Source organism: Paralichthys olivaceus, chromosome 7, assembly GCF_024713975.1.
Source record: "Paralichthys olivaceus isolate ysfri-2021 chromosome 7, ASM2471397v2, whole genome shotgun sequence".
Taxonomy (NCBI): Eukaryota; Metazoa; Chordata; class Actinopteri; order Pleuronectiformes; family Paralichthyidae; genus Paralichthys; species Paralichthys olivaceus.
This window is the reverse complement of record NC_091099.1, coordinates 6261309-6285957: the sequence shown is the minus strand read 5'-3', so window position 1 is coordinate 6285957 and position 24649 is coordinate 6261309. Positions and strand designations below refer to the sequence as shown.

Below are 24649 nucleotides of genomic sequence, written 5' to 3'. Positions count from 1 at the left end.
CCTCCCTCGCTTGGTGGTTCCTCAGTTGAAGCTTCACAGATTTCACGGAGGTTCGAGCTCTGGTCCTGAGGCGGGGTTTTCACTCTTGTTGTCTTTTTGGAAGTTTCACAGTAGATCTGACTCCGTTTCCCTCGAGGACCAAAGATTGTGTAACTATCAACACAAGGAAGTGTGAGTCTGTGGTGACACACGTGACGCTTACACTCACGTGTAGCCGGGAGCACACATGTATATATATATAATACATGGACATATATGTATACACAAAACTTAATGTAATACATACATGAAACTTCTAATATGTGCTTTTAAATTATGTGTGTTGATAGATAATTACTGTAGTTTATACATACATGCATATGTACTATATTCAGTGTACTATAGAGAGAGACAGATAGATATTAAATTCATGATATATAGATTATACATATGTGCATATGTATATATATATATATATATACACAATATTCAGTGTAAGATAGATAAATAAATAGATAATTATACATACTAGCATATGTACATATATACTCCATTCAGTGTACTATAGAGAGAGGCAGACAGATAATAAATACATGCATATGTACATGTATACTACATTCAGTGTAATATAGCGATAGATAGATGGAGCTAGACAGATATATAGATAGTTAGAGAGAGATCGAGAGATAGATAGATATAGTAAAAGAGAGATAGATAGATATAGTAAAAGAGAGATAGACGTAGAGACAGTTAGAAAAGGACTAAAAAGAAATTTCGGTGGACAAACTAGTAAAAGAACAACTGCATTGTTTTATTGCCGTTCTCAGCATACATCCAACACCCCTATGCATTGTAGCTACATGAAGCATTTACATTATGAGTCTTGGGTCATCGGAACGGTTTCAAAAATTAGGATTCATTTTCTTTACATATTATACAGTTTGCACACATGTTAATAAATATCAATACAATCAAGTCAAACTCATCACACGCCATCTACAACAAGAAAACCCTTAAAATTATGTAGCACTTTGTATTTACAGCTCATAGCGAGTCATAAATATAGCCTCTAGTGTTTCTGTGCTGTAAAACAGTGACCACCTGGATTTCTTTACAGTTGTCGAAAAGGCTATTAGTTTGACTGCCCTCCAGATAAACCATAATGCTCCTGTCTGATGCGAGGTGCTCATAAAGCTCTCTGCATCTCTTCAGCGCCCCATTTCAAATCCTCTTATTTGTTTTTGCTCGGGGAGCTGCTGATGTAATAAAAGTTTTTGAAAAGAAGTTTAAAAAATTCTCGAGTTCCAGTGGGATGCACAGATGTGACTACCTCAAAAATAACTCAGGAAAAAGTCAAACATAAATTAGATATAGAGAATGCTAATGAAAAAAAAAAAGGCATCTTGTTCAAGGGTAAAGGATTAACACTGCCATTTACTGATCCAAGTGTTGTCTAGTGTGTGTATGTGTGTGTGTACGCTCCTGTTGATGTTGCATATTCAAACAACAGACAGTCCTGTGGCACAAAATGAGTAATGTGAGCTACAATAACTAGAAAGAAATCAGATTCATGAAGGACGATAACATCTCAGTGAGAACATGTGGGAGAAACTCATTTCAACCTGAAGACAGTTTTTTCCCCAAGATGAATCCTTTAGCTTACCGAAGCAGGAAACATAAAAATCTAACATTAAACATGGATGAGTATTTGTAAACGTTAACGGATCGTGTGATATACAGTGAACGGCTTCTCACAGAGAGGCCCATCACATGTGAAGTGCTTGACTGTTCATAGAAATGTACAAGTGTGTATTGTGTGTCAAGCTATTTGAGACGTTGTGAGGATCCTCTATGTTCCTAAAACCTTCATTCATGACATGCAATGGCTTACAGGGGGCCTGGGAGTTGTGCACAGGTGCAAGATAATGAAATTCTGGGCACTCTCCTGTTAATGTACAAAAACAAGAATCTTTATCTGTTAAAAGCAAACAAACAGAAAAAAAAATCATAAATATATAAAAACATGGCCATATCTAATGGGCTCTTTGTGTTGACTCACTAAACGCTGTGATGAGAAGAAAAGAGAAACAAGCCTTTCATGGTGTCTGTGGTTCATTAGGATGTAGAAGTCAGTTTGTCACTGGATGGAAAGGCAGCTTCAGAAGAGGATGTCCTTCCTACGTTCAGGCCGAGCATTTACACACACACATGCACACACACACACACACACACACACGCACACACACACGCACACACACACGCACACACACGTCTGAAGCGAGAGCAGAGAACACCTTCATCCGCTGAATAATGTGACTTGCTCTACACGGCTATACACAAAAAACACAATTCTTTACAGTTCCTTTAACATCAGCAGGACCAAACTGCACTCTTCCCTTTAGATAATCAAGAATGAAACAAGTCTTTAAACATTCTCCCAAAGCGCCCCCCCCCCCCATACGCTTGAGAGGATCCACTTCAAGGCTGTGATGATAAAGTTGTGAAAAAACTTGCCTCTCCCCCTACAGAGGGAGAGAGCCCAAGCAAAACTGCAGAGTGAATAACTGGGGCTGCCTTTGGGCAGCAGGTATGTAAACGTGACAGACTGCTTCAATGTCAGCGGCAGCTGTAGTGTTTCTGTGTTGTGTCGGGTACAATCTTTACACATTCACTGCTGCAGGTGTGACAGTTTTACATCGACTGCCTGTGTGATTTTTGGCAGACGTGTCTGATCAAAGATGATGCGTGCGAGGCTGAGAACGCCAACAGTTTTATTCTTTCTACACCCGATGAGCGGGTTATGTCACTGTTCTCAGGCCCAGTTGAGGTTGAAGCCTTTAGAGAGCATGACAGACTCCAGGTCCTTGTCTTCTTCTTTCTCCCGAAGCCTCTGCTCCTCCAAGAGGGCCACCAGGGCGTCCCGCTGCTCCACCACCTCCAGCATCTCGTTCAGGATCTGCTTTTCCTGAGCAAGCTCCTTTTCTGTCTTCAGGTGGTCTGAGAGAGACAAGAGAAAAGAGAAATTTAAGGGAATAGCTCAAAAGCAGATTAAACATATATTAACACAGTAAGGACTTTCAGATCTATGGTACAGGGCTGTTAGTTAAGGATACAGCTCACCCATCAGAGCCTGACCCAAACTGTCCAAACCTGTCCTGATCCCAAGGTTTTCCCTGATTACAGACACGTGCACAGTAAAAAATACAGTGGACAGCCCAGCCAACATGACCGAGCACAAGCCAAACCTGAACATTGCTTCAAAATGTTTCTGTGACCCAATCGGTCAGGTCCTGACAAGCTCAGGTGGAGTATCCCACTCTACTGCCCATTTTTTGGCAATGTACAGGTGCATTATTTAAATTTGGGAGTCCACCAGAATAGCTTTACAGTTATGTTTTACACCATGCACTGCTGCAGCACCTCCTCTAAGCCACTGTTTCCTCGCAAAAGGTCTGCCCTGATTGGTCAACAAGCCCCTTAACCAGACGCATCCTGATCAGCTGCAAACACCGCTGTAGCCATGGTAACATTCAAAAAGACTATAAAGAAGACTACAACCCACTAAAGGAAAGAGAAAAACATAGAATTTAATCATCGTTCTTGTGTTTACCTTCCACAGCCATCCGCTCCCTGAGTTCTTGCTGCAGTCGGCTCTGTCGATCCTCCAGCTCCAGCTCTCTGGCACTTGGGGACAGAAACAAAGTTTGGACAAGCTGAGTTTGTCTCACTGATCAATTACAGCTTTCAACATTTTTATTTGTGGCCTTTGTCTTCATTTATCTGTGCACCATTTTTTTTTTTTTAAATGACTGGTTATTCGTTAAAGGAGACATTTATTTAAAGCTTTCAGATGAGATGAGACTGAGTCAGTTAATAACTTGTCATGAGGTAATAAAACGAGCTTCTCTTAATGGATTGCAAACGTGACCTCATATCATTATGTTGTGAAATGACCAGGTCTTTACAAGGGTTTACAACCTTTTTAAACTTATGATGTAATATTAATACTAATCATAAAATAAGTAAGTAGTAAATGGGTATACTTACATCATGAGCGGATTCTGTATTATAATGATTTGCAATTTAATTTAATAATTGAATCTGGTTTTATTACCTTCATATTATATAATTACTTCATGGTCAATTAATCACATTAGCAGGTTTGTGGGTTGAGCTGGCTCCAGAGCTCCAGAGATTTAAATGCTGGTTGTTGATCTGCTCATCATAAACTTTACTCTCAACCATAAGACGATTCCAGCCAGTTTTAGTGACAACTCAACACCAGGTAAAATGTTCCGCTTGTGTTGCACAGAGGATAAAATCAACCTCGAAACTCCGCTGCGCTGTGAGAATAATAATGCTAAAATAACTGGCCAACTACTAATGAAACATGGCAGTTTTTCATCTGGTAGCGCAGTGAGCGACTGCCCCCCTGCCCCTGGGTTTTTGACTCATAATCATGGGTGATGCAAATAACAGTCAAGCTAATGGTTTCACAGGTTCGACTAATTCAACCTTTATCAACCTAATTCTGCTTCACTTCTAGCATGTGGAGAAAATGTTGGCCTCTCTCTTTGCCTGGGTTTGTGAGTGCGCTAATCACTAACTAGAGGAAACAACATTTTCTTTAACGAATCAGTTCCCCTCTTAGCTTATCCATCGAAACAATCAAGCAATGTACTTACAATATCATGAGTTCTGACTCATAGCGGACAAGGGCGTTTTTCTCCTGCACCAGCTTGAACCACTCTTGCATTAGTTTGGGATCGTCCTTCTTGCCCATGCCTGGAGGAAGAAAGGGAGGCACAGAGCGGGGGTGAGAAAACAGAGCGGGGAGACACTGATGTCACACAGACAAGGACCGACACAGGCAGTGCAATGACAGCCAAGCCAGGATGTCCTCGCTGAGCGATGGTGAGGTGGAAGAATGGACTCAACGCCAACGTGGTCAGTTGCCCGACATACTTAAAGATGTCGTGCAGAAGATGAAGTGGAGTTACTCAGTTATTCAACTGTGTTAAGTGCTCAAACACACACACAAACACACACCCAAACAAACAATACCTGTTGTTGCAAAGTTGAAGAGTTTGTGTTACCCAGTTTGGACATTGTGTCAGAAATAGCTGCTCGTTGGGAGCCACTACCTCCTCCTATTAGGTTTAATCCAGTGGGTAAGTAGTAAAAAACAAACAACACAGCAATCAAAATCAAAGTTATTACAGAGAAATGAACCCAAGGACCGATAAAGATTCTCCATCCTCCCCTGCCCACATATTAATGCACCAGCAGAAGTAAAATCCCTTTCAATGCCTTTCATGCTGAGCGACTTGAGGATATGAGGAAAAGAAAAAGATTCATTCTAATGCTTTTACATATTTAATTACAAGTTCAAATGTTCATGGGATGACTTGTCATTGAGACCAATAGGGAAGTTCACACTCCTCTATTAAGTCTGCCTCAGGGACACGCATGTTCGGCGCTCCGAGCATCATGCATTGCAGCTTTCGTAATCCTCACAAGTCAGTCAGAGCACGGAGTACGATTCCTCTGCAGTGCCACTGCACCGCATGCAGAGGAGAGCCGTCTATGTGGCATGCTTAGAGAGGTCTGCTGCTGAGGGGCGATGCATATTTTCATTTATCTGACTGCAGCAGGTGGGGCCAAGCAGTTTCAATAAGACACCAAGAGGCGAAACCTCAATGCAGCGTGACATACTTAGCTGGGGAAGAGGAGGCTCTTGCAAAATGAAAAGGAAAAACATTGTACACACATAAATTGCATGGCTGTGGTCTCGGGGGCTGGCTCTCACTAATTAACAGACAAGGGACAGAGAGAGAGAGAGAGACAGAGGCAGAGATGGAGAAAAGCGTCTCAGACTGGTGAGGGAAGGGGAGACAAAGGAGGGATTTACAAAAGCACAGGTGAGTTTCCAAACCTATCGTACAATGGGTGTTTTTCATTCTCTCTCTCCACTGTTTCAACCTGTTCCACCACCAAGCTTCAGCTCAAGTCTCCAAACACAAAGGATTGAGGAGCCACCGGTTACAAAGGCAAAAAAAAAGAGGAACAAAATCCAGCTCACATACCAAAAAACAAGAGCACATCTCTTTCCACGGATTAGAAACTCAGGCAAAATTTCCAGTGTTAGATACAAAGAACAAACCAGGCGACCCGAGACTATAATAATAACAAATCCTCACACCATGCAAGTTTCTCACGCCTTTAATTATCATTTCCTAAATGAATGACACTTACTATACTCCTCATTTAAGGATGCAAACTCTTAAAATCAACAAAAAAGTCATAATGCATGATTTTACCTTTAATTTTAGCCAAAGAGATCTCATGCTGTTGATTACACACACACAGCAGCAGAGTAGTTTCCCCTTTAATTGACTGCAGAGTCTAAAACACTTGCCAATGAGAATATTATTTTTCATTCAGCTACGTAATATAAGATGGTCATTCCCATGTGGGTAAAGGCTAGAACTGACCTGATTCCAACGCCTACAACCTGCAGCCCTCACTTCTAATTTTCAACTTGGAGAGGTTTCTTTAATAACATTATTTTCCAGGCAAGTCTTTTGAAAAATGCTGCCTTAAACGTCTTCATTAATATAAACAGCATTCACACAGTCTTTGATCACAAAGTTACGTGCTAATAAAAACCGAAAACGTTTCACATCCAATCTAGTCGTGATTAACTCCAATGGCATTTGGTTCCAACAGTTGTCACTTATCAGACACTGCACTGAACTCAGTGCCCCGTCGATGTCAACGTGTCAATCACACTGCTCGAAGGAGAGGAATGTGATTGACATTAATAAGGAGTTCGTGACTGGCGTTGGCTGACTCATTCGGAGAAACCACCCTAACAGTAGAAAAGATACCTCTAATGATTATACCTCACACTGTTTAGCAGTTTGGAGGCAAACTGCCCAAGTCGAGGGTCATGTTATAGTCAAATTTTAGGGACAAGATTTTTGAACCTTCTGGTCACTGTTTCTAGTTTTGATCACATCAGAGCAGGTTAGGTTGCCCGCAGGTAAACAGCCCGTGTGGAGAACAAAAGAGGATCAAAGAACGAAATGCATCAGCAATCTGCGTTTAAATGTATCTGCACTCGTATAGAAATATCTGTTAGAGATCAGCAAAAATGTCTGTTTATGTTTTGTGTGAGGGAAACGTTTGATTCATTTGTGATGAAAGAAACTGGTTGGACACCTAAAAAAACTGTCCAATAACTGTATCGGCATGTGTTGTAATGCAGCGGACTTAATTGTGATAAAAATATATATTTCCAGCTTTTTCCTCATGATAAATGTCTCAAGAATCCGGGGAAATCTACTGAGCCCGATCACACACAAGGGTTGAGAACAGGAGGATGAGGAGTGTAGGGGGGAGGAGAGGGTTAAGGGGAGGGTAAACCGGTTCCGGAAGTCCTTCGCGGTTGCCATGGTAACCCACCATAACCTTTAGCGGAGGCGGCGTGGGTTACGTTACCTTCAGGGGAACAGCAGGGGCAGAAGGAGAGAGGTCTTCGGCGTGGCATCCCCACAAAGGGCTCAACTTCCACAAGACAAGAAGGGAAAGAGTGTGAGGAAGCGATGCAGGAGGAGTGCGTCAGTGGGCGGGAGAGAGGAAGAGAGAGATGGAGTGAAAGAAAGAGTGGTGGACATAATGCAGGAGGAGGTTGGAGAAAGGGTGGAGGATGCAAAGGAGGAGGAGGGGGGGGGGGGGGGGGGTGGCGAGGAAGAAAGAACATTGAGGAGAAAATCAAAAGAGGGCAGGAGCGCTGTGATAGGAAGAAGACGAATTACCTAGAGAGAGGAGGTGGGAGAGATCATCTGTGTGGTGTGAGGGATGAAAACACAAGGGGTAAAAATAGATAACAAGAGAAGAGAGAGAACCTGGAGAACGGAAAGGGAAAAACAATGCTCCCGTTTGATCTCGCTCCTGCACTCCTTCACATAATCTTCATTAAAAAAAGTGCAACCCTCTGTCTCATATGTTTGATTTCAAGTGTTTATCACGACTAAAAAACAAGTTGAATCCCATTTTAAAAGCCATTAATTGATTGGCAGCGGATTCGTCTCTCGTCACAGACGCGGATGAATGCTTCTTCTTTAATGAAGCTTCAGCCTCTGCTTGTCAACTTGACCTGGCTCTGTTTGTTCCAGTGTGGTGACTTTAAGAAGTAAAGCTCCAGCTAATGTGCAAATTAGGGACTTTTTCTCATTTGTCCCAAATGATTTTAGCCCCAAAATGTAAGATCATAAAATGGTGGGTGATGAAAAATTAATTACTTATATGGGGGGGAAGAGCTCCGGGAGGAATACAGAGATACAGACCAGGAAACAGACCTTTAATAGATACAACCAAATAAAGTATGAATCATTGCATGACACAAATATGAGATGGACACAATGTTCTTAAGTAAATACTGGAGAGTAGCTACAAGGGACTATCACAGAGGAAAAAAAAAAAAAAGGAAACTGCGCTTTAGAATATCTGTTTTGGACGAATCAAAATCCTCGTAAAACGTTTATGGCTTCACCAAATCATGCAAATCCACGTATGAAATGCATCGTTACCACCTGACGCTCAATAAATTCTTAACTGTATGATATTCATTCAAGTGGAGGATGAAAATTAAAAGGAAAATTACATAAAACTTGTCAACCTAAGAGCACAGATATACCACCCCTGGCTTTAGTTTTGGTGCCCCCTGCAGGGCTCAAATGCAACCATGCACCCTCGAATCTGTTATTCAGTGAGAATGCTACAGTTCCTCATCCCATGATAAACCAAGACAAAGACGGCAAGCACTCAGGAAGCAGACGTCATCCTGCAGACACACGGCATTCACTTTAAAAACAGTGTTGGATTTGAGCTGGCGACACCTCAGGCCCCTGGTAAGCCGGTCAGCTTTTGTGGAGGTACAGTACATCTCGTAAACTCCATACAATCTCATGTCTGGACCAGCAGGACAGAACCACAGAGAAACACAGGCCCTGCTCGAATATGTGAAAATACTCCCTTTCCTCCTTCCTGTTTGTAAGCAGGGAGCAGACACAGCTTTCCAACGAAGCCGGTTGACTTCACAGCAGAGGAGGAGGAAAAGATACATTCCACTCATATTCAGACAAGGTCAGAGTCTACGAGATAACAACAGATACCACAGGGCGACTCAGCCGCACAACGGCAGACGCTGTTTCTGCTGACGAATCACAGTTTGGTCAAAAAGCCAAGGGATTGTCTATTAGTACATACTACACACACACACACACAGGAGGCAACTGAGCAGGTATGAGAAAGTCAGGGGACAAGAACAGAACTGCATGAGCACAGAGGACTGAGGGGAAGCTACAAGCAAGGCCAGCAGTTTAGTGCAAGTCAGTCCAGAGCAAGTTAGACAATACTTTCACAGTAGAGAGTGAGGGTTCAGGGTTTTCAGGGTTTGTACATGGGTGTGAATACGTGACATTATCTTTTGTATGTGCTTTTTCCTCGACAAATAAAAAATCAGTATAAACCTCGACTAGGTGAAATGAAACATAATCCTATTTTAAGCCGTGTCTAGGAAGCTCAGAACATTTAGATGTTCTTTATAACATTTCTATAAAAGAAAAGTGACCACTGCAGAAGAAACAAGTGCATTCATTGGACATTTCGAGCCACAGAATAATATACAGTCACTGCTCTAGTTTATGATGCAGTAGCAGGTATCTCGCACTGACCTAAAATAAACTACAGGTCTTTGTTAAACCAGGAGCAAAAGCTTCTCTGCAACAATGGAGCCACCGAGAAATATGATACACCAGGCTTTGAATACCTTCAAGGGATTTGTTGACAATATATGTGTGTGCGTGCGTGTGTGTGTGTGATATCACACAAGTCGTATTCTTAAAATCAAAATCCAATAAGCTTGTAACAATATTTTTTCCATTTTAACTGTCATTCTCATTATTAGTTCATTGCCGTTTGTCAGCAGGCAAAAACTTGGCTGAAGGCTGGAGTATGGGTCACAGAAGAACCCATTAATGTTTGGAGCAACTTTCATTCAGGAGGTGAATCCAGGAATTTTCCCTTTCTTTAATGTTGGAGGTATAAAAGGTTTTTCAAAAAATAAGCCAGAGATCTTTAATAAAAACAGTCAGACCTATAGAGTCCTAATAACTCTGAGCAGGTGAAACATTTTGCGGAACTGGATAATAATCGGAATTTTGTGAATTGGGGTTGATTCTAATTCAGTTACTGTGCGATAACAATTATACTTTCAACTACATCACAGAATGGATATTTTACCTGTGTTTATATTTCCAGTTTCCAGAAAACTTCTGTGTACATGGTTTATGTATCTGATCTCAGCACATGTATATGTTATGCAACGATAAAACAGCCTTGGTGGAGGAATGAGCTCTTCTAGTTTTGGATTTTATTTGGGTTAATAACTTAATATGAATATGTAAAGGATTTCTTATGCATTTTTAAAAGATGGGCATGTGCTGTATGTAGTATGAATGTTTATGGTCCTCAGCACATGCAGCGTTTTCACTGGACTGCTCGTCGCAGCTCGTCTCCCCCGCTGCAGCCTCTTATTGTAAAGTCTGCTCGCTGCGGCACGACAAATAAAAGTTACTCATTAATTCAGTCATTCATCATTCATAAGTTTATAGAGATCAAAGATGATCTTAAGAGGACAGCATGAGGCCAAGTGTCTGATCTCCGTTTGATGTAAAGAGTGTCTGAATTTAAAAAAACCCCCGAAGGGATGTGGGGGAACGGTGGAGGGGAGGAAGGAGGAAGGGAGGGAGGGAGGGAGGGAGGGAGCAGAAAGTATTGAGGCTAAAAGCCAGCCAGCCAGCTAAGGTAGATATGAGGGGTACAAAGCTCAGGTAGTAAAACAAGGGGGAAGGACAGATTGGGTTAGCCATTAGGTTAGTTTCAAAGCGACAGATTTGAAATACATACCGCCCAGATGCAAGTCCAGGATTTCACTGTAATTAGAATCTCCCCAATAGTCTACAATGACAGGGATATATTAGAGATAGGAGTTATTTTACACAGCCCCAAACTGGGCACACAAACCAGCAAATCATGCAACACGCAGACATACACGCACGGCACCAACACTCAAAACAAAGAGAGTCCATCAGTACTCACCACAGTGTATAATGTGGTTAGTGCAATATTACAATACATGACATTTCCCAAAAACGAATAGCTGACCGCTTCATAGATTTGTTGTCTTGCTGTGCACTGGCTCAGTCTGCTTAATTTCACACAGTTAACGGTCGTGCGCCGACAAAGAGGCAAATGTTGATTGCATTTATTACACAAGTTTGGTTTGACAATGTTGTCGTACGCTCAAATGATGATAGAAGATTTGCAGTTGTCAACAATCCAATCCATGTGTGCCGGTGTTTGACCACAATGATTTAATACTCAAGTTATTTCTGACTGCAAGAGCAGCTGAGTGTCGAGCGAGACCTTTGCGTGCAGGGAAACAAGTGGGGCTTGTGCTTACTCACCATGATAAAAAATAAAAAAAGATAACAGATCTCATCAAATATCTGTATCAAGTCACTCAGCCACAGCAAATAATTCAGGAAAATATCCTGATAAGGAAGATGTGAGCCTGCAAAACCAATTTAAATTATATTTCTTACGTTCTGATTAGATTTATGAAATAACACGGCGTGATCTGAGTCTTGATCAGAGTACGGGAGCTCTCCTCATTGAGAGGCAGCGAGCACGACAAAATACATCCAGGATGAGCAAACACACACACACAAATCTATGTCGGGGGACACACATTCTCCCGATTGGCATGCAGCTCAGACTGACTGACTGATGGCGGACATGTCATGGACAAACAGAGATCAACATGTTCGGAGATGGAGAACTGTTGCAGAGTGCCACCACAGATGGAGCCCAAATAACAGTGTCACATGTCATTGAAAGAAAAAGAAAACTACAGTAAATCTAATACCTGATCTTCTTTTGTGCTGTTTGGGTAATGTATAAGTACCTTTATACAATCCTTTAAAAGAGTAGAGTAGTAAACAAGTTAAGACATACTCAAAACATTTGATCGTAGAAACAGCTGACGGGTTAAGTAGCTAAATTTAAAGAAACGTTCTGTGCATCTACGTCATGTGCATCAACTTGTTCGATAAAAAGATTTCGTTTCATTCTGTTACATCAAGTAAATTAGGCAGGCATACGCTGTCAGCACTTCAGAGAATAACCTCAGCACCTCGCTCGCATCACTTAAATAACGTGTTATTGCTACTGATCGCCACTCATGCTTCACACGCTTGGAAAACTAGCAAATAATGAACCGCGCTGCTCGCTGTTGAATAATGTAGTCTTCATCTCAGAGGTATATTGTCTGTGATAGTCCCCTGTCAAGACCAATTTGGGTTTTTTACTTTGAAGTAGCAAACGTGTGTTTCTGCACAGAATTCTAAGAGTAAACCGAGAATAGTGATTTTAACAGACAGTTTAAATTCTGCTTTCAGACATTTCCTGGAACTTTTCCTGCCTAGAAAAATGGCCAATAATTGAGCCCATGTGGGAATACAGCAGGAAAATATCCAAGAGCGAGTGGGTACACAGGACGAACGCAAAACTGGAAGAATATCTTACACTGAGAAGAGGTCAAAAAAGATGTCAATGTCGATTTCTGAGAGTGAAGAGTGAAACGGCGAAGTTCGGTTTTGAGGGGTCGCACCAGTGTTACACCAGCAATCTCATAAAGCATCGCAAAAATAACTTCCGCACAGTTTTAAACTAATAAAATACATTATATAAGCTACTTTCCTTTTTAACTGCACTTGTATTGGATCAGTCCTCGGTATTGGCCATTACGCAAAGTCTAGGTGTCAGAATCATATCGGAAGGTAACAATGGTATCTGAACATCTCTAGGGTTTGGCCACATTTTAAAAATGTCTGAAAGTGTCAGAAGTTGTTACCTGCTTCTCCTCTCAAAGCTTTCTCCACAGCGACGCCCCTCTCCTCCAGCTGCCTCTGCTTCTCCTCCACCTGCTCCAACTGTCTCTGGATAATCTGGAGAAGACAAGGGGTCACGTTGTTATTAATGAAATGCACATAAGCATAAACACACAGTGGCACGAGTGCTTTATAAAACAACTCAAGTTCCCGCACACAGGCACAAAGAACAATAACATCTACTGCTAATTAGAACTAATTTGTCCCAGAACCTGCAACGTGGGGCAGCAGTGGAGGTTACCTCTCCACTGATGCCACAGTTTACGCTCATTAAAAATAAATGTCTCGAGGTGCAATGGGAGTGCAGCTAATTAGAACTGTATTGATGTCTCCAAGTAAATGAACCTGCTCTGATTGGCATTTAAAATACAACTTCATGACTTTCACCAAAAAACGACTTGTTCCACAACACACGCTCACTTGTTATAGGCAGCAGCAAGGTAAAGGAGGCAGTAACGGAGGGGATGCAGCCTCTTGAGACTTTTGAGTTTGTTTAACATTACCCGTTCTCAGCATGTCAAACAAATGACAATCCACAGTGACATCATGCATCAGTTTGTAAACTGCCAATTTAAAGTTTGGCATTTTGTCCAGTGGGATCTTGTTTGTTGTTGTCTTTTAGGAGTAACTCTATTTGAAGAAGCGTAGAGTGAGCCTGACTGAGAGCTCAGGGACACTGCACACCCACCCACACCTGCCACCTGCACCCAGTGGACGGTGCGAGCTGTAAATCACACTGTATCCATGCCCCAATTCGTACCATGCTTCATCATCTATTTAATGCTAGATGGGACAAAATTTACAAACTGAACATTGTGCTGTGTTGAAAAAGACTTGAAACTAGAGAGTGAGTCCATAAACCCCTGAGTAAAATGTTAATAAATCAAGTAATTTCTCCAATTTCTGTTCTTTTTGGAGCTACTGGAGTGGCCCTCTGCTGGTCATTCAAAAGAATACAGGTTTCAGGCACTTCCTCATTGGCTTCACTTTTCAGACCCAGAGTCTACGTCGATGTTTATATATGGTCTTTGGTGATAAACATTGATTACGCTGTACAAGTAGTGCACAGGGGCAGTTTAAACACTCAAACAATCCAAAGAGGTTTCTAATGGTGGTACTTTTCTTTAAGAGTCTACAATAAAACGAAGAGCAGAGTTAGACAGAACATCTATGTACTTCTTTATAAACTACGAATGATAAAATACAACTATAATCCCTTGAAGTGACATGGACATTTTTAAAGAAATTAATAACATTTTAGAATAATTCATTATAATTATGATGATGAATTACTACATCCTCTGTCCTGCTGCTGGCACCATTAGTCACAGACTGTCAGAAGTGTAATAACAGTGCAATTAATGACGATGGTGTCTGGATGGCGTGTGCGACCCGAGTAAAAGCAATTAGAACTGGTGTTTTTAGGAAATTCAGCTCATAGAGCCCCCATCTGGTGAAAAGGGGGAGTTGCATGTTGTGGTTGTAGTGCATGTGCAGTGCTTTGATGGATAATACTTGGTGGCTAAACTGGTATAAGCAGTGGTTACAGATATGTATATAAAGTGAGCATACACTTGAAAATTAGTTTCCTCTGAGTGTAACATCCTCAGTCAGAGCTCCACTTTATCGGAGCTATGCAGCAACAGGAGCTGAATAAGAAGCAGTTTGCAGCAAAATTGTAGCCCAGCAAACCACAGCTCCGGGAGAAAGGGCTGAGTCAGTTGACTGGAAGCCTGACTACAGAGTTACGACATCAATCTCTGTGAATTTCCTGAGCAAAGGATGAATTTGGCCTCATCCTGAGAAGGTTGAGACACATTTTAGTGACAGTAAAAAGAGAAATAAAACACAGAAAAGCAGGACTACTGAGTAACGGTGGCAGCAATAATAATGTTGTCCCGAGGTCCAAGTTCAATGGGAAAGTGAGCGAGGGCTTTTTGACCTCATTTCCACACACATCTGTATATAATCTCTAACATATCCTGCATGTGGATCTGAAGACTCTGGAGACGCGGGACAAGAATTTGGTACTGGAAGGTTTTTGTTTCTCGTTTGACCAATCACGCTCGAGGAGGCTTTGGTTTCCCGCAGGTAAAAACTCATTGATTGAAATTACTCAGTGCTCTGTTTTTTATTTTTCGAGCTGTTAATAGAAATGAACCAAAATGTCTTCTGGACCTACAACACCAATGAAAAGTATGGCTGTTTTTGCTTTGTGTGGATAAAAAAGACTTTGTGATAAAGGAAACTATGACAGACTGTAAAAGAGCCTCGGCACTGATATCTGCTTTCTATAGCAAAAGCCATTGCCCCCAGAGGATAATTCATCATCAGTAGCTGATGGACTCAAAGATTTCTCTATATAAAACATATTCAATATGCATAACACAACAAAATCTATTTGTTACACAACCTCTGTAGAGTATAATAAAAAATAAATGAATCCTTCTTTTCCAGAATGATGACATTCAATAAGTTATAATTGTAAACAAACAGTATCCGTCTCTCGTCAGTAACCAACTCAGCTTGTCTGTCGGGTCTATGGTTGTTAATGAAGAAATACCTGGGCTCTGTGCAGCCGCTTGAGTTCCTCCTGTTTGGCTTGTCGCCGTGCAGCTTTCTGGACTCTCCGCGTCAGCTTGGCGTTCAGCTCTTCCTCCGTGTAGGTTTTCTGGTAGAAAGACAAAAACGTGGATTAAAAGAGGTCTTATTCGCAAGCTGCCGATCTGTTAGGTTGGCTCCAGAGAGAGGGCCCTGGCCCTTCAGGAAAGAAACGACTGAGCAGGAGAGGAGAGGAGAGGAGGGGGAAATTCTGATTGAATCTTCTAGAAGGTGTGGATCAATATCAACAACAAATTCTTGCTTCACTACCACATTTACACACTTATCTAGGATGAATAATTATAACCTCAAGGTATAGGAATATAAATATTTTAGAATACCATTATTACTCTATAAGCCTTCTTCACTTTATGAAACCTTTTCTTTATAATGAACAAAACAGTATGCGAACAAGCAGGGACGTTCCCCCTGTTAGCCGACGTGAGCACATGAAAAGCTGGCAAAAGTAGAAAGAAACAGAAGCTCTGAGGAAAACGTGTCGAAGTTATTCCAGGAGCCAGGCTGGAGTAAAAAACAGCGTCACAGTGACAGAAGTTAATATTATACCAGTCAGAGAGGGAGAGCCCCTGATATCAAGAGATGCAGAGGCGTCATTGTGACCAGAAAGGTGAGCGCAAAAAGTCATGTTGGCACAGAGTGGGTATCCAGCAAGTGAGTGAGTGGGTGGACGGGCGCCGTGGTCCGACTTGTCGCATGCACCCAGAGCGGAAGTTAGCTCGAGGCCAGACGCACATGAGGTGTTATTATTGTAAACTGGCACATGCGCAGGGACGGGGTGGGGAGAGGTGAGGAGGTGGAAGTGAGTGGATTATGAACGTATGTAATACTACCTTCGTGGCGTACGATCTCTTGAACGCCAGCGCGTGAGGAACATAAACAGACTTGAGGGGGAGGAGGAGACAAAACATAAAAAAGGGGGGAGGAAACAAACACGATACAGATGATATGATTAAATGGGTTAATGATTATGTTAAAATTGGTCAAAATAAACCAAAAATAAAATGAATAAATGAATAAAAGTAATTAAATTTAACAGGTACGATCAAAACAGGCAATGTTAATTCCCCACATGAAAACAACATAAATAAAATGACAAGGTGCACAGGGATTTTTTTACACATCTATGTTAATTAGAATTAGTGCAATGATACAAAAACTAAATTATAAAAAAAATCACTGATATGTAACAGACAAACACATTTGAAGACCAAGGATTAAAGAAACCCATCTTCCCATAGAGTGGTGAGAGAGGTCCGTTTATGATCCCTGTGAGAACATACATGTACTATCTACTACACTCACACATCTGGAAAACTATAAACACTACAACAGAGACGAGTCTACACGACTCCTGAGGGCTCTCATTTAATTACTCACGGCCTGACAGGCATGATGCACCTTTAACCTCCTATTACTGAAGTCCATCGATATTTATGAGGGGTGAGAGGAAAATGTGCATTCCTCATATGTCGTGAGAAATGAAGAAAAAAATATAAAACTGGCAGTTTTTCTTTTTTTTAAAAAAAAAATGTGTTGACAATGGTTAATGGATTCATGCCTCTGGGCCTGAAGTCGACTGTATCTATCTAAACCACCAGACACACACACACACAGACTGAGCGGCAGTGGAGACAATTATTTTTGAATTTCAGCCATAAACATAATGAATGCAAATTAATTTAAAAAGAAGAGCTCCCATTATAGATATTTGGGGTTTTATTTGCTACATTTCTGCTTAATGTTGATGAAAAACATAATTTACGTTTATGGAATAGATATTTATGAGTGTAAGCAATTTGGTGAAGATCCGAATAAAAATCCAGATGTAGTGAATTTTAATGTGATTTCACAGTTAGATCATGGTGCTGAAATGTGTCGTGATCTTGGTGCACCTTTTGTTATGAAAATTCCAATTCTACTTTAAATATAAAATGATTTCCAGGTCAGTCTTAGAAGCCAGAGGCAGTTTATGTAAATCTCTCAAAATCCAAATGTTTATTAGAAATTCCAAATCATCTACCACCACCACCGCGCAATACCTCCTCATCGCCTTTGTCCTTTTCCCGTTCAACCTCTTTTTCCCGCTCTCTTTCCTTATGCCTCTCTGTCACCCTCTTTTTCTCCTTAATCTCTCTCCTCCTCTCCTTTTCCAGTTTCTCCTCCTTTATTGCCTCCTTCTGAATGTCTGACACTAGGTCAAAGATGTCCTTATGCCGCTAGGGGTGGAAGAAAGTATTCAAACGGAAAGTGTTTTTTTAAAGGAAACAAAACAGACACAGATGCAATCGACTGCAGACACATGTATAGTCACAAAGCCTATGTGCAAATATTATCTCATTAGCTGTTGTTTGGAAAGGAATAATAGAAAAACCTGCAAAGGATGAACATCAGGTATTTTAAATTCGCTTGTGTTGCTGTGCAGGATGAACACATCACCTGCTAGAGAGCCATTGCTATTGTGTCCAATTTTCAAGCTTGGAAAAGAAAAGAAACGACGGCTGTACTGTCGGATTTAGCTGAAAAATGTTATGTGCTGATTCCTCCTTCACTACATCTTACATCGCCCAGATCAAAAACTCCCGCTGATCAAAAGGTTTCTGAATTTTCCAAGAGACGCTGAGTCACGTCCTTGTCTTAACCGCACCCCAGAGTTGCTGACTCTTCCGGTGGCTTCGAGCAGCTGATCCGTCAGCAGATGTTTTACTCGTTTAAGTGTCTCATCAGAAAGGATCTTGAGTCAACTACAGCTGACTTTGCGACGCTTAACATGTCAAAATACTTCTCAGAGAGGTGACACGGCGGATTCTTTGGAGTGCTACTCACATCTGCCTTTGACTTCTGGGAGGATCTCTCCAGGACGTCGTCACAGGACAGGTCTGAATCCTCAGAGAAGCTCAAGTTCCTGCGTGTTTTCAAGTCTGTGACAGAAAATAAAACAATTTAATAGGATTTTGTAAATATTTAGGGAATAAATTACCTTGTTAAAAAACGATTTTAAGTTCTGGGACCCTTCTCGCACCTGAGGATCTCCCAGGAGATGATGTTCTCTTTTTCCCAGAGTCCTGAGTGGTGGAGCTGGACGACGGTGTGCTCGGACAAGATTTGTCATCCTTCTTCTTCTTGTCCTTCTTGTACCCTGAGAACACGGCCTTCCATAACGACTTGTGTTTGGGCGGCGTCTCATCGGTGCCAGAGAGCCGGCTGCTGTCGTTCTTGGCCTTTTTCTCCTTCTTGTTCTTGCGCGGCGAAAACAGGGAACTGCGTTTCTTGCTCTTGCTTGTGGAAGAGCCGTCGGATGAAGCCACCGAGCTGTCCAGGCTCTTGTTGCTGCTGAAGAAACGCTCCGGCAGAGTCTCTCCCTTCTTTGACTCCAGAGATTTCACGGCCGATGTTTTCGGCGACCCGGTTGATTTTTTTCTTTTCCCTACGACATCAGGGGTTACGCTCCAGGCAACTTTAGGCGAGGCACCCTTGTCAACGTCAGACTCTTTCATTTTGTTTAACTGCTTGGCCATGGCGTCTTTCAGTGCCTGGCTCTTAACAGACTTTTCTCTGGCTCTGATTCTCTCTTCTGCGATCTCCTTAGCCTCTGGAGAGAATCGAGTTGCCCTCTGTGTCTTAGCAGCTTGGTTTACTGGGATATTAGGTTTACCGTTTTCCATCGCTAGAGCCAGATGCATTGGAGGTTTTTCTCTGCTGGGCTTGCTGGTGGGTGGAGTGTAATACTTGTTCATGCTAGTTTCTGGCGTCCGCTCGTCATACGTCTCCTCCACGTCATCGGCAAACGGAATCTCCTCCACCGTCTCCACAAACGACTTCCTCGCATCCACCGGTCGAGGCTTCTTCTTTTCTCTCATAACAACAACCACTGGAGCTGGCTCTGGATCTGCCTGGGGTGATGAGACTCTCCTGGGTGCAGGCTTGGGCACAGAGACGGGGCTCAGCTGGGTCCTCGGTGCAGGAACAGGAGTCTTGGTTTTCTCTGGCTCTTTGGCACCCTCAAGTGGAGGTTTTTCTGTTCCGTTGCTCCAAGACACTTGGTGTTTCTGCTGCCTGAGCACGGCTGGAGACTGATTTGCAGGCACAGGTGGTGGTGGACTGGAGGGCGGCGTGAGCATGGTGGAATCAGACATGTCGCTGTTTGCCGTCTGGCTTGTGGCAAGGCTCCCATTCAACCCCAGGCCGGAGCTGGTGCTGATGTCCCTCTTATCAGAGCCATTACTCTTGGGCTCCGCGGGAGCTAGAGGTGTAATGACCTGACCCTCAAGAGTGATGTTCAGTCTGCGAATGACAGCACGACCAGCGAGGGCAGGCTTCTGCTCCTCAGACACTTCAGGAGACTGTGTCTGGACTGGTGTGGGCTCCTGTGTTGGAGCTTTAACGACACTATTCTCAAAGATTTTACTACTGCGATCCAGAGGAGTCAGACCAAGGCTTTTTCTTATCTCTGCACTCTTTAACCAAAACTCCTCAATGATATCTGTCTTTTTAGATGGAGTCTCCTCTGTTGAGGAATCTATGGACTTCGAGGGCTCCGGCGTGCCTCTGTCAGTTTTGTTCATGGGCGTCGAGGTGACTGCCGGGACAGGCTGAGTTCTGACAGGAGAATCTGAGGTGAGGGGCGATGACGGTTCGTGACAAGGCAAAGGCTGGGCGCAGATCGGGGAGAGGGGGTTTCCTGTGAGAGGGCAAATGGAGCGGTGGGGGTAGACAGGAGATTTAGGAGTGCATGTCTCTGGTAGGGGGGTGGGCTGGGAGCAGATCGGTGAGCTGACAGGTGACTTGATTGCCGGCTTGAGCGGGGAGGCGATAGGTGATTTGGTGGGAGAGCTGGGGGGCGATGAAGCAGAGACATTGACAGGAGAAGCGGCGGCGGCAGCAGCAGGAGCCAGAGAAGCGACAGGTGACGGGAACAGTGGGCTTCTGGCTGCTGGAGAAGGAGTTATCCTCTCAGCATTCGTTTCCTCAGGTATGAACGGATCTGGGAAAAAGCGGGTGCCAGGAGACTTCACGAGAGGTATCTGGAAAAGAGATGGAAAAAATTCAGGATTTAGTCAAAACAACCATCGAGGTTTTCACTCACAGCACCATTCTAGTCTCACCTGTGTCTCAGGCTGTGGTGATGGTTTGAGAGGGGAAAGGACAAAATCTTCTTTCTGCAGTGGGCTGGTGCTGGATGGTTCTGAATGCACAAAAAAACAAACATGTAATTTCATTTATTTTTGTGAAATATATATACAGCATATTTATTTGTCTTAGCAATTTTAAGTGACATGCACCAATGCTGGAGGACACTCCCACACCTGATTTCCTGTCTTCTTCAGGAAGTGCTTCAGTGTTCTCTGACTGGTGCAAACGAGCCTCAGCTTCTGCATCTGAAGGGATGTCCTCTGGAATTAGAATATACCATTGTGAATTATTCTGTTTTACAGCTTTATAACTTTTAAATTTAAACTCAAATATAAATGTCAGTATATGATTGTGATAAGTTGTTTCTTTATCAAAAGGTTATTATTTGTATGAGTTTGACAGCTCACCCTGATCCATCTCTGTACCGGGCTCCACATCCGGGCTGTCTGCCTCTGCTTCCAGCTCTTCCTCCTCACAGGGCTCTGATGCAACAAAGATATAGCAAGAAATAAGTCTAACAGGTAAAACATCCTGTCTGCAGTCATCAAAAGAGTGAGAACATTTTGCAACTTCCTGACAACCTGAGCTTAAGAATTCAATAAACGCTGACAGGATAAATTTTGAACAGTGCGGCAAAAAAAAGAATTTAAGGTTGCAAATAATAGTAAAACTTAAATCCATTTATTTTGCTGAAAGCTCTCAGGAAATGTTCTGGCAAAAAAACATATAAATATGAACAAAGGTTGAGCATAAAGTAGCATTAGTGAGTAGGTCCATGCAGCTATCCATTTTATCACTGAGCAAATGGATGAACATCTTAACCAAGCGAAAGCAAAACGTTAATGACGTTGGTTAGGAGACGAGCAGTGATTCCCCCGCGTGAACAACATTTGTGTTTTAACAAAAACTGTAACAGGGAAATGACAAACAGCAAATTCATGCACCTTTGAAGTAATATCACAACATTAACCATCACTTGTGCTAAATGCACCGAACAGGCCATCGTTCATGTGGGTGCATGAGCACACAGTGAGAGAACATCTAACTCTGGTCGGTCTTAGCTCAGGAAGATCTTTACTAAGCTTTTAACCCAGAACATAAGTGCTGCTCATGAATCCAAACATGGGAGTAAGGACTCTCATCCCATTCATTCAAGCTCTCAAAGTTGATAAAGTACCTCAACAGCCTCATTCTCCGAACTCTGTGCCAGTAGAAGTGCCATTAAGGGGTTAGTCCAAAAATATAACAGGAACAGTGGTATTCCAATGAAATACCTCACATATTACCCATTACGGCAAGAAAGCCTTGATAGCTCATTGTCTCTGGAATACATCACACTCGAATACAAACCAACGTGTAAGTTAAGAGAAAATACACGCTTCAGAAGTTGGAAAGGGTGGGATGAGAGGTTGGGTTATTAAAGGTGAAATAGAGATGCTGCTCTGATCCCGACCCTCGAGAGTGACAGCTTTACAGCTCGCATGCTTTGTGAGTTCGCTGGTCTCTGCACGTGTTCCCGCATGCTCCAGGAAAAGGCCAGCCAGCCGATAGACAAGATAGAGTACAAGTCTAAGACGGGATGTTGTCATCCCTTTGAAGTCTGAGCTACCTCCAGACATGGACTCCAACCAGACTCTCACTGCCTCGTGTCGGGCGGATGTGTGGGCAGGTGCTACGTTCACACCAGAAGATACGGATACGACACAGAGGGATAGATGGCAGGGAAATAACAGCAAAGTAATTAGACACATGGGAAAGGACACGGCAGAACACAAAAAAAAAAAGAACAAAGCGGAACACAAAATCAAAAGGAACTGACAAGGGGGTTATATGGTGCACTGGGATGTGGTTGGAGAACTCCAAGTTCACCCCAGCAGACCAACAGCAACTCTGAATGACAAATTAAAAGACTGGAACAAAATTAGACATTCCACAGATTTTTAAAAAAGCACACGTGACATAAATGTACAAAATCAGAGGTGATTATAAAAGAAAAGGTGGGTTAGTCAGGGGAGGGGGGGCTCCTCTTGTCGCAGACACAGACATTAAAACAAAACAGCAGCAGCCACACGGATGAAACGAGACCCTGGTCCTTAAGGCCCAAGCCTTCCCAGGTGTTCAACTCCCTCTGGGTGGCGTTACCTGCTGAGGAGGGCTGAATGAGCTCAGAGGGTTGAGAGAGCTGAGAGGTCAAGTCCTTCTCTCCCTCAGACTCCAGGTGGGTTCTCACCAAACCCGGGATGGCCTGGGGATCCACAGGCTGCAGGACTTGTTGGATCAGCAGGTTCCTAGCTAGATGGCCGTGTCAGAGTACGTACCAGTGTTGTGTTGTTGGTTTGAGAGGGAGTTGTGTGAGGGATGAGGGCGGATGTGCAGGGAAAATAGAGAAACAGAGCGGAAGAGGAAGAGAAGATGAGGGAAAAGACAAAAATGAGGGAGAGGTAGAGAGAAAGTTAGAAAACAGCAGTAATGAAAAATCATCAGAGGTGAGGAGGATGGAGGCTGCATGCACTAGACTGCAAAAAAAGTCAAACCACAATAGTGAGCTTCAAAGATATATGGTTAAATCTAAAGACATTCTGCTGCTCAATACCAGACCACAACTGCAGCCCCTGGGTGGAAAACAAAAACAAATCTCTGGGATTGATCATATTAGTATTTTAAAGCCATAAAGAAAAACTGGGTTATTTTTAAATAGCAGGTTAAAGTGGAACTTGAAGAAAAAGAAACGCTTTCTTTTAAAAACACAAGGCAACCATCAAACCACAACACACAAAACATAAAAGGAAAACCACTCTCTTTGTAGGAATCCTTGAAAAATGAAATCCAAACCAGCCAGGATTAAAGATCCCATTCAAAGTTACTGCAAACACATCCACAGGCAGTTCTGCTGCTACCTTTAAATGTACCAACATCCTCTTCGTCTGTCAGGTGCTTCTCCAGCCAGAGGCCAGACTGCAGCTCTCTGTCCCAGGGGCAGTAATCCCCTTCTGTCAGCAGGGGGACACAGAGGCCGCCCCGAACACAATAAAATAAAAATACATGTGCGTACACATAGACAGTGGACACGGGAGGGGGAGGAAAAGGAGGAGGAAGGGGAGAGTAATGGTTGAGACAGTGACATTACACAGGTTACAGATTGAACTGTGCTAAAAACACACATGACACTAGACAGGGATGTAAACACACAAAACAACAGGAAACAACAACATATTTTCAGGCTAAACAAGAGTGAGAATAAATCACCTTCGCTCGACTCCTCATCATCCTCTTCTTCATCCTCATCCTCCTCTTCATCTAGTTCACCGTCCCTGCTGACTGCGTCGCCCAGAGCCTCATCCTCCTCCTCATCACAGTTGTCGCCCCTCAGTTTAGCATGGAGCTCCACCGCCTCCCTCCAAGGAACGCCACCAAGATCCGAGGGACTGGTAGGATGTTCCTCCAACTCCTCCTCCTCCTGGTCTTGATCCTGGTCCTGGTCCTGGTCCTCCTGCTCATCCTCCTCCTCCATGTCAGACTCTGAGCTACTGTTAAAGATCAAGAGAGTTTAAATACAGAGTGAGTACAAGTGAGATTGTTTCCATTTTCTACAGGAAGGTACAAATTTGTTTTTTCTTTGTATTTTATGTGGTGATATGATTAAACAGAAATATGCACCACTTCTGTATCAATTACTTTTTCATGCAGCAAAAAGCTGCAAGCTGGAATCGACCACATGCCACAAAGAAAAGCTGCATATTCTCCCAAACAGGGATTGTTGGCATTTCTTAAGCTACAAAATGCAGCTTCTTTACCTTTAAACAGCAGCTCCATTTGAACTCATTTTTCACTCCTCACCCTGAACATCTGATGACAGTCATACCCTAAAGTGTCAGAATCAGCTGTAGCTGAGTTCTAGA

The 24649-nt window shown here is 42.8% G+C and overlaps 1 protein-coding gene across 46 annotated transcripts in view; it reads right to left on the bottom strand.

The window, feature by feature from the left end:
• Positions 1-769: 769 nt before the first annotated feature.
• mical3a (microtubule associated monooxygenase, calponin and LIM domain containing 3a) overlaps positions 770-24649 on the bottom strand; it is a 79780-nt gene continuing 55900 nt past the window's right edge. For 21 of the 46 annotated variants that reach the window (XM_069529179.1, XM_069529178.1, XM_069529180.1 and 18 more), the window contains 19 exons: positions 23997-24277; positions 23648-23740; positions 22893-23042; positions 22360-22422; positions 21158-21232; positions 20900-21010; positions 20723-20802; positions 18640-20641; positions 18444-18538; positions 17660-17836; positions 16451-16501; positions 15562-15669; positions 12962-13055; positions 11975-12025; positions 10954-11004; positions 7483-7548; positions 4665-4764; positions 3590-3663; positions 770-2976 (listed from right to left, as the gene is read on the bottom strand). In XM_069529179.1, coding sequence (XP_069385280.1) covers positions 2792-2976; positions 3590-3663; positions 4665-4764; positions 7483-7548; positions 10954-11004; positions 11975-12025; positions 12962-13055; positions 15562-15669; positions 16451-16501; positions 17660-17836; positions 18444-18538; positions 18640-20641; positions 20723-20802; positions 20900-21010; positions 21158-21232; positions 22360-22422; positions 22893-23042; positions 23648-23740; positions 23997-24277 — 3907 coding nt within the window. In that variant the 3' untranslated portion in view covers positions 770-2791. Of the gene's footprint in view, positions 2977-3589; positions 3664-4664; positions 4765-7482; positions 7549-7799; positions 7827-10953; positions 11005-11974; positions 12026-12961; positions 13056-15561; positions 15670-16450; positions 16502-17659; positions 17837-18443; positions 18539-18639; positions 20642-20722; positions 20803-20899; positions 21011-21157; positions 21233-22359; positions 22423-22892; positions 23043-23647; positions 23741-23996; positions 24278-24649 lie in introns of all 46 variants that reach the window. The other 25 variants (XM_069529192.1, XM_069529223.1, XM_069529209.1 and 22 more) reach the window with 23 other exon arrangements.